We start from the raw sequence: 9,184 nt of genomic DNA, 5'->3' as shown, positions 1-9,184 counted from the left end.
CCTGAGGCCCGGATGTGCGCTGTGTGAAACCCCGCAGAAGTAGACGCCTCGGCGGATGCGCCGGGCGCTCTGAGGGCGTCTGGAGACGACGACGGCGACGCCCTGAAGCTGACGGCAGTTTGACCTCGCCGGGTGTTAAGCGGGTTACAATAAAAGTGGCTCCAGATGGAAAGGATTAGAATTTCCTCCACTTGTTGCATTTATTTCATCCTAAGTGAAGTTTTTTATTGACTCCAAGTGTTCCTCTTGTAATGAATCTGTGGCAGCCGGTAAAATCAGAGGAGTACAGACTCCTCACTTTCTCAGGCCTGTTTCTCCGAGGCTTCCTCGCTTTCCCGCTGCGTCAGGAAAGAGACGACCACGAGGCTGGAGGAGGAGGAGGTCCGGCCTCGTCAGACGGAGGAACCAGATTCACTCAACGCCGTGGAAAACACTTCGTTTTTAAAGACAGGAGTGAAGTTTAACAGATTTAATAACGTCCCCCAGGATGGCGTTGGGTGTTTGCGACTTCAGACTTCACAATAAAGATCCAACAAACTCTGTGCAGAACTTGCAGGACGGGACGTTTCTTTGGGTTCTGAGGAAACGATAAATAAAATCTGTTCTGATGATTTAAATAAGAGCACAAAGAGGCAGACGGTTGAATAAAAATAATGAGAAACCGGAGCAAACACCAGCTCTAATTCAGACATACAGCTTTTAACAGAACATTATTCATTAAAGGAAAAGAAAACTAAGAGTTTATAAAACCATCGAACCCGTTCTGATACTGACAGGAACATAATGAAGCACAAATTAAATCGAATCATTTGTTGTTCTGCTCCATGTAGGCTGGAGGTAATTCACCATTTCTGTTTGTCGACCACTAATAAAAATAAAAAGAATTCATTACATTGACTTATATTATCTTTATGTCAATATTTGGCTTATTGGAGAAGAAAACAGATAAAAATACTGAAGATTCACAATGACAGGAACATGAGACAAAGCACAGGCTTGCACCGGATTTATTAAAAGAAAAATGTTTCAAGTTATCAAGAACATTAAAAAAAAACTTCACTTAGGATGAAATAAATGCAACAAGTGGAGAAAATTCTAATCCTTTCCATCTGGAGCCACTTTTATTGTAACCCGCTTAACACCCGGCGAGGTCAAACTGCCGTCAGCTTCAGGGCGTCGCCGTCGTCGTCTCCAGACGCCCTCAGAGCGCCCGGCGCGTCCGCCGAGGCGTCTACTTCTGCGGGGTTTCACACAGCGCACATCCGGGCCTCAGGTCGGCCTGCCGCTCCATCTGAATGGTCACAGAGTGGAAGTTGTAGGAGGAGAAACAAGCCTGGGTCATTTCTCTCAGGACGGTCTGCGCGTCCACCGAGTCGTCTGCGGGGGGAGGGACAGACAGCAGAGACGTTAGGCTGGACGAGGACACGAAGAACCACGAGACTCGGCTGAGGGACAGTTCTGCGGTTCTGGCAGCAGCTTTTGTCTCCGACAGAACTTCACCTGAACACAAACGTTGTTTTAGACAACAAAGGAGCAAAATAACCAACATGTGTCCCTCATGTGTCCCTCATGTGTCCCTCATGTGTCCCTCATGTGTCTCTCATGTGTCCCTCATGTGTCCCTCATGTGTCCACTTAGACCCAGAGCTGCGGGCGTGGAAACAGAAAACACACAGAGTCGTTTACTTCTTTCTTCATCAAGTCTGCTTGATGCTGGTAAAAACAGGTTTGCTCAGTAATTTATTTACTTGTTGTTGTTTTTTGAACTTTAACCGTGAGAGAAAACCATCTGTGTGTTCAGGAAACCTCCTGTCGTCATGGATCTGCTGAGGAGGAAGAATAAAAATGATTTTTTTTGATTTGAGGCGTAAAGTTTTGGGTTTCTGGGTGAAGTTCTGAATCAAAATCCCCCCGACCTCGGCTGAAGGGCGCCAAGATGGAGGCCCGTTCTCTTCTTCTACGGTTATAAACGTGTTCACGGTCCTCACTGTGTCCTGTTTTTTGTTTTTTACCAACATCTGGTCCAGCTGAGCTCCACCTCAGCCGGCTACAGACTCGTGTACGGAGCAGGTTTACAGAGAGGCGGCGGTTTGAAACGCCGCCGCCCGTCACTTGCCCACCTATCGCCACGTGAGCCGACAGCACCGCCTGGTTCATGGTGAGGGCCCAGATGTGGAGGTTGTGGACCGCGGTGACCCCCGTCACCGCCAACAAGCGGTCCCGCACCTCGCTGTACTTCAGCCCCGACGGAGCGCCTGAGGCGGAGACGGACGGACGGAGAAGAAGAGACGCGTCAGAAACATCGGATCGGGTGGAAAAACGGAAGCTAAACGTGTCGGACTGATCGGAGCCTCACCCTCCATCAGGATGAGGAGGATGTCTCTCATGATGGTGAAGGTGGTGCACAGGACCAGGATGGAGAACAGGAAGGTGCAGATCGGGTCGGCCATCTTGTATTCCGGCTGGAAAGAAGAAAGACACGATGCAGAAATAAAGAGTTACAACTGATTTTTTTTTTAATCCTGTAAAACGCTGCAGCTCAGACAAATCTGGCAGAGATTCAAGAAGACAAAGAATTATTTCTTTCATTAAAGAAAGTCATGATTTGGAAATGCCGACTGCCTTGGGACAGGAGTTCTCAGAAACCATTCAGTGAGAACACAGGGCTCAGGATGTTTAAACAAATTATTTATTTTATTGACAGTTTTAGCTTGTTTTTATAAATGTAAAGATTTGGATGTGTAATAAAGTGTGAACTCCCCATAATTTACTACTATACTGGTCTGACTTAAAGGCGTCCTACATCCACCATACGTTCTGTTCAACACATTTTAAGACCCCAAACCTTTAAGGTTAAAGTTTCTGCGCCTCCTGTCTCTCCTGGGGTTCGTGTCTCTGAGTCCGAACGCAGAAACGGACGCCTTACCTTGAAGAAGATGATGATGGCGCTGACCAGCACGCTGACACTTTGGAGCAGATCTCCCATCACGTGAACAAAAGCTGCCCGCACGCTCGCATTGGCCTGCCGAGCCCTCTTACCTGCCGTTAGAGACACGCAGAAACGTCGGTGCGGAGTTTGTCTTCTTAAAGGTGGACGCCCAAATAATAAGAGGACGGAACGAACCGTGATCCGCGTGGTTCCGCTCCAAGTCGATGTGCTCTCTGTTTGAACAGACGCCGTTAGACATCTGCTGCTTCTTTCCTCCGTGACTGTGTCCAGGTGAGCTCAGCCTGCCGTGACTGTGGCCGTGGCCCGACTGGTGAAGGGTGATCGCCATTCTGTTGGAGCGAAACCATCACAAACCTGACACCACCCCGAGATCCAAGACCTCTCCGACCACGAACACAAAGACTTGAGGGTCGAGGACTCCGACTGACTCAAACCTGTATGGATGATGGACGAGTCGGTGATTTACTCACATTATATTGGCGACCACCGCACAGCCTGAGGTGACGAGCATGATGTAGCCCTCGATGGTGTAGTCGTCGCTAATGAGACGCTCCACGGCCAGATAAACCAGCACTCCTGTGACCAGCCAGATGGTGAAAACCGACAGCAGCGCGCCCAGGATTTCTGACAGGACGTGAAGACGACGGGGTTAAAACACGAAAGTAAATTTAAAAAAATGAACAGCTCGCCTTCTTGTTTTGACAAACTTCTCGCGGTGGTTCGGGGTACCTGCGCGGTGCCAGCCGAAGTTGAGCTTTTGCGTTGCAGGTTTTGAGGAGAGCCAGAGGGACAACAAGCTGATGATGAAGCTGATTTGGTCGGCCAGCAGGTGGGCAGCGTCTGTCATCAAGGCGAGGCTTCCCGCCAAATATCCACCTGCGGAAGGAGAAACCGTTGAGGCAAATTAATTAAACAAACAAGTACTTGACCGGGTTACAGCTTAGGACGGAAAACGGGCCTCGGCGGGTTCAGAAATGGCCGCTGAGGGAGCGATGAGAAGAAGAGAAGGAAGTGGATGAAGACGGATTCAGAGGCCTGAATGTCCTGAGCGATCTGATTGGACGACGCGACTCTCACCCTAAAGTAGATATACGATGCAAGGTGTGAACAGGGCCTCGGAGGGCTGTACGGATACGCTCACAATGTCTGCAAACTTTGATGAGAATCATCAAGCTGCACGGCTTACCGACAACCTCGCCGACCATGAACAGCAGGCAGACAACAGAAACCACGTACAACCTCCTCCTGGCGTTCTTCTTCTCCGTCTCCCGCTCCTCCTGCGCGCGGCTGTTGTCGTGGCAATGCTTGGCGTCTGTCTGCAGCTCCTCGTGGTTTGACACACTGTGCATGTCAAAAAACGACACAATGTGGGCCGTGAATACGCAAAACCAACCACAACAACCTGGGCTTAGATGTAAAGTTTAAATTATCATAAATAACACATATATTTTAATAAAACTAATTATATTTTGTTAAAAAAAAGTGTAAAGTTTGCCTTACCTCCCAGGTGTGTATGCTTTCTTTGAGTCTGTCACCAGGTGAAATTTCTCTGGGTTCCTTTTTTTGAACATCACTGAGGTCTTGATTGAAAACAAAATAAATCAAAATATATTATTATTATTTATTTTTAACAAAACTTAATGATTCAGACCAGAGAAATCAGCTGACTGATTCAAACTGCCTCCACCTGTCAGGTGTCCATTGATGGATGCAGGAGAAGAAGAAGAAGGTAAAGAAAAACCAAAGTGCATCAGCGCCACCTGGTGGACCGGAGGATTAACAGGAACCAGAACTTTATTCTCCTCTCATTCTTATTTCAGCCTCTTTAAATAAAAATTTAAAGGTGAAGCCTTCAGATCTGATGGAACAGCTGCCCAGCTGTGATCTGTGGGAGGGAACGGAGAACACTGACAGATATTTGGAGAACATCTCTTTGTTCTCATGTCTTTATCTGAATCCCCACAGGAACCTTAAATTGAGTTAAAGCTGCAGGAGGAAAGTTAACCTTTTGAGCTCTCAGATCAATAATCCTGACTCAGCATTCTCTCTGTCTTTGTTTTTTATGGAACTGATTACTTTTTATGAACTTTAGCTACTTTAGCCATTTATTCACCGAGCTTTTTAGCTAATTCTGCAGTCGGCTGCTTCGACTTTTAGTTTCTGTAACTTTTATACATTTTAAATATTTAACTTAAACACTTTGAGATTTCTTATGTTCTCTTTAAAATCTGCTTCAGCAAACTTCCTCTGTTTGTCCTCTTATGCTGCTTTTAGCTAGCATTTTGCTACTTGTAGCTCATGTTTAGCTACTGTTAGCTTCTAGCTACTGTTTTAGCTTTAGCTAGCCTTTTGCTACTTTTGGTTTTTAACTAGTGTTCTGCTTCTTTTAGCTTTTAGACAGTGTTTTGCTTATTTTACCTAGTGTCCTCCTTTTAGTTATTTTGCTTTTTTAAGCTAATGTTTTGCTTCTTTTGGCTAAAGTTTTGTTTCTTTTAGCTAGTTTTGTTTCTTTTAGCTAATGTTTTGCTACTCTTTAGCTTCAGCTCTCAGCATTTACAGTGAATTTTGTCAGAAACTCTTTTTTTTCTGATATATCGTAAAAAAAAATACCATTTTTCTTTTTTAATAAAGTCTTTCTCGCTTGTCTCTGTGTAAGAACTGTAATTTATAATCTTTCATGTTTTAGACCCCTGCGTTTTTTTATAGTTTAAATAAATATCGGGTTTAAAAATAATCCAAGTTGAGTTGAGTTTTTAATTAATCTAGATGAAGATCCTGTTAGGAACCAGCAGAGGTCGCTGTCTCCTTATTTTATGACGGAGATTAACCGGAGCATTTTTGCGTTGCGCACTGATGTTTTAAAATAAATTGTTACAAACTGTTGGAGAAAACTTGATCATAGTTATAAAAATCTATACTTAATATAAGCAATAAATCTTATTGTATTTTAAGACTAAAATGGGGGAAAAACGACATTTATCGTTGCCGAATAACGATAAAGAAGAAAAAAACCCGTTGCGCTTTTATTCTGGAAAACACTACTTCCGGTTTGAACTCTCGCGATATTTGCAGCAGCAGGCGAGAGCAGCGGCGGGTCGTTGCTCGTACAGGGGCAGGGGGTGGTGTTTGGTGGCGGTGGAGGGCTTGTCATGTCAACAAAAGAGACGAATTACACCGAAACGGGTAAGATTTGGATCCGCTCGACCTGCCGCCGGACACCGCTGCGGTTTCAGCGCGGTGTTCGCGTCGGACAGGCGGTGAGAACCGCGCGGAGTAACGGTCTCCTCGTCGCGAGGCGCCCGCTTGTTGTCAGCTAATTTTAACTGGTCGCCTGATTGGAAACACCTGAGGGGGCCCCGAGCGGAGCGTCAGGTGTCGGTCGGAGCTCATCCGGTTGTGGTAAAGGGGCGCTTAGGGGTGTCGGAAACGGCGACATGAAACTTGTTTTTCAGGCTACAACCTTAGCCAGCAGCGCTACGTGTGTGAAGTTGGAGCTTGTTGATTTTAGCTGTTTGTGACAGCTGTGTAGCTAATTAATGCTTCAACTTTATTCAACATTTAACTGCAGTAAAGCTAAATATTAGCTGATTCTAATATGGCTTCTGAGCAAGAAACATTAAATGTTTTTAACTTCTTTTTGACACTTCCTGTTGTCTTTTCTCTCTACATGAAGGCATGTGAAAGTGTGCTGATGTGGATCAGCCCGACAGGAGACCCTACTGGACCTATACATCTGCTCTTTCATCACCCCGCCGTCTCCATGACGACCCCTCCTCTGGTTCCTCCTTTCAGTGGCCAGCCTCCGCCTCATCAGCAGCAGCAGCAGCAGGCTGCTCGAGATGTCAACACGTCCTCCCTGTGTCGCATCGGGCAGGAGACGGTCCAGGACATCGTCCTCAGGACCATGGAGATCTTCCAGCTCCTCAGGAACATGCAGGTCTGTCAAATGCAGCCACGCCGCCCCATCCTGCCTGCACAGACCTTTAAAACTGCGCCTCTGAGTAAAGAATTATTAGCCTAAATCAACTCGCTTGACGAGTTATTTAAATAACAAACATCATTCAAGATGGCGGCTCATTAAAATCGCATCTTTTGGCTGACTTAATAACCAGACAGCCACAAGAAATCTGATGGCAGATGGAGAATATCAGGAAAAAACTTCATTCTGGTAAATCTAAAAAGGTCCGAACCAGCTGATCGCAGGACAAACAGTTCAGGGTTTAAAGGTTCTTCAGCAGGAACTGGATTCATCCGTTCATCCATTTTTTTCTTTTCCCGCTGCTCTCAGCTGGTTTCTGTCTCCAGCGGACACTGTGGGAGAGGCGGGGGGACGTCCTGGACGGGTCACCAGTCCTTCACAGGGACACACGGAGACAAACGGGGCAACACGCTCTCAGTGACGTGCACGTTTTTTAGGCTGTGGGAGGAAACCGGAGCAGAAACTGGGTTTATATTTCACAAAAGAGAAGGCTAGAAAAGTAGTTTTTTTAAGCTCTGACGGCTCGTATACAGGATGGATTTTAGAGTAAAGAGGGCTCAAAGCAGGTGGAACAGAGGTGCAGTGGTTAGAGCCGTCTCCTCCCAGCAGGAAGGCCGCAGGTTCTCTTCCCCACCTCCGGGGTGGAGTTTCCATGTTCTCCCTGAGCTCACGCCGGTTTAATTAGTAACTCTAAATTGTCCCTAGGTGTGAGTGAGAGCGTCTCCTTGTGTTGTTTGTCTCTGTGTGTCCCTGTGATGGACTGGAGACCTGTCCAGGACGTCCCCCCCGCCTCTCCCACAGTTATTGCTGGAGACAGACACCAGCTGAGAACAACGGGTAAATAAAAATGGAGTCCAGGACGTCCCCCTGTCTCTCAGTGACTGATGGAGACGGACACCAGCTCCCAGAAACCCAGAAAGCAGAGGCTGGATGGGTTCAAACCACCGGACCTTCACTGCTCAAAAAAACCTGTTAAAGTTACTCATTTCCAGCTTATTCTGTCCACCGCCTCCGCTGTTAGGATGTTAACAGTTTTATCTTTCCAATAGTCTGATGAAGCACTGAAGTAGGTGCCTAAATAGAGCTGCTTGGTTCTTTAAACAGGTGGTTTTAAAAATCTGCAAATTAAATTTAAAGTCAGTGTGATTATATATATCTGTTAAATTTAAATTATTAAAGCTTCGGCTGGTTAATTGTTGTACAGATACCTTGGCTAATTATTCAGGTGAATATCTGAGCTGCCGCTCATTTCCTTAAAACTCATTTCCTTAAAACTCATTTCCTTAAAAAGCAGAGGAACAGGACAGTAAAACCTGCAGGACAGACCCCCCCGGAGGACCAGGGTTGGACACCTGCAGCCTTTAAGTGGTTTTGTGTTTTTGCTCACGACTCCATCTTGTCCGTGTGTCCTCTCAGTTGCCTAATGGCGTCACCTACCACCCGAACACCCACCAGGACCGCCTGGGGAAGCTGCAGGAGCACCTCCGGATGCTCTCCGTGCTCTTCCGCAAGCTGCGCCTCGTCTACGACAAGTGCAACGAGAACTGCGCCGGGCTGGACGCCATTCCGCCGGAGGTGAGGCTTTTTTCACTCGTATAGCAACTAAACAGGCTTTCCAACAAGAACAAACATAAAAATATACCTGAAAGTACACGTGGACACAAAGAAAGAAAGAAACACCTTTCATAAAGAAATGGGCTTAAAAGAAAAACAATCAAGCTTCTTGGATTAAAAGTAATAATTATAATTCACACAAACTGATAAAGACTGAAAACAGAACCGAGAACAAATGTCCGTATATGACGAGGAGAGCTTCACGATGAGGCCAAACATTATATGAAGGGATTTCCTGTGGTGCTCTGGCAACCGGCTGAGGAAAAACAATGAATTTCAAAGAAAAAGGATTATTTCTGGAGACGTTTCCTGTTAGAAAACATCAGTTTAAAGGCAGATTAGGAAGCTTTTATGATCATTTAGTTGCCTGGACTGCTAGATGGCGTCTTTCTGGAGGAATTTTTATAAATGAATGAATATTTTCTGGTTCTCTGCGCTGCATGGGTCACGTGTGACTGCAATCAGAAGCTTGAATCAAACTACAACACGTGCTTTTTGTTCCTGTTAGGATTTTATTTTATTCTTTACTTTTAGCGCTGCTAAATTCTGCTAAGCTGTTAGTTTTAAAGGAAGTAGGCCACGGCTTCCTGTCTCAGTCCTGCAGACTCAAACACACCTCGTTACTCTCGGCGGGGGGGCGGG

At 46.1% G+C, this 9,184-nt stretch overlaps 2 protein-coding genes across 2 annotated transcripts in view; one reads left to right on the top strand and one right to left on the bottom strand.

Annotated features, from left to right (window-relative positions):
* The window catches only part of LOC108243903 (zinc transporter 2), an 8,135-nt gene extending 3,511 nt beyond the window's left edge, over window positions 1-4,624 (bottom strand). The window contains exons 1-9 of the mRNA XM_017429637.3: window positions 4,450-4,624; window positions 4,136-4,290; window positions 3,679-3,825; window positions 3,420-3,573; window positions 3,124-3,278; window positions 2,926-3,038; window positions 2,356-2,461; window positions 2,120-2,254; window positions 1,234-1,377 (exon numbers count right to left, since the gene is read on the bottom strand). Of these exons, the coding sequence (XP_017285126.1) occupies window positions 1,234-1,377; window positions 2,120-2,254; window positions 2,356-2,461; window positions 2,926-3,038; window positions 3,124-3,278; window positions 3,420-3,573; window positions 3,679-3,825; window positions 4,136-4,290; window positions 4,450-4,520 (1,180 nt within the window). The 5' untranslated portion in view covers window positions 4,521-4,624. The remainder of the gene's footprint in view (window positions 1-1,233; window positions 1,378-2,119; window positions 2,255-2,355; window positions 2,462-2,925; window positions 3,039-3,123; window positions 3,279-3,419; window positions 3,574-3,678; window positions 3,826-4,135; window positions 4,291-4,449) is intronic.
* Window positions 4,625-6,011: 1,387 nt separating this feature from the next.
* The window catches only part of med30 (mediator complex subunit 30), a 30,590-nt gene continuing 27,417 nt past the window's right edge, over window positions 6,012-9,184 (top strand). Inside the window, exons 1-3 of the mRNA XM_017429617.3 lie at window positions 6,012-6,132; window positions 6,623-6,886; window positions 8,345-8,503. Of these exons, the coding sequence (XP_017285106.1) occupies window positions 6,641-6,886; window positions 8,345-8,503 (405 nt within the window). The 5' untranslated portion in view covers window positions 6,012-6,132; window positions 6,623-6,640. The remainder of the gene's footprint in view (window positions 6,133-6,622; window positions 6,887-8,344; window positions 8,504-9,184) is intronic.

This window comes from Kryptolebias marmoratus, linkage group LG5 (assembly GCF_001649575.2).
Source record: "Kryptolebias marmoratus isolate JLee-2015 linkage group LG5, ASM164957v2, whole genome shotgun sequence".
In the NCBI taxonomy this organism is placed as follows: domain Eukaryota; kingdom Metazoa; phylum Chordata; class Actinopteri; order Cyprinodontiformes; family Rivulidae; genus Kryptolebias; species Kryptolebias marmoratus.
Note: the sequence above shows the minus strand (reverse complement) of the source record. Positions and strands in the feature narration are given on the sequence as shown.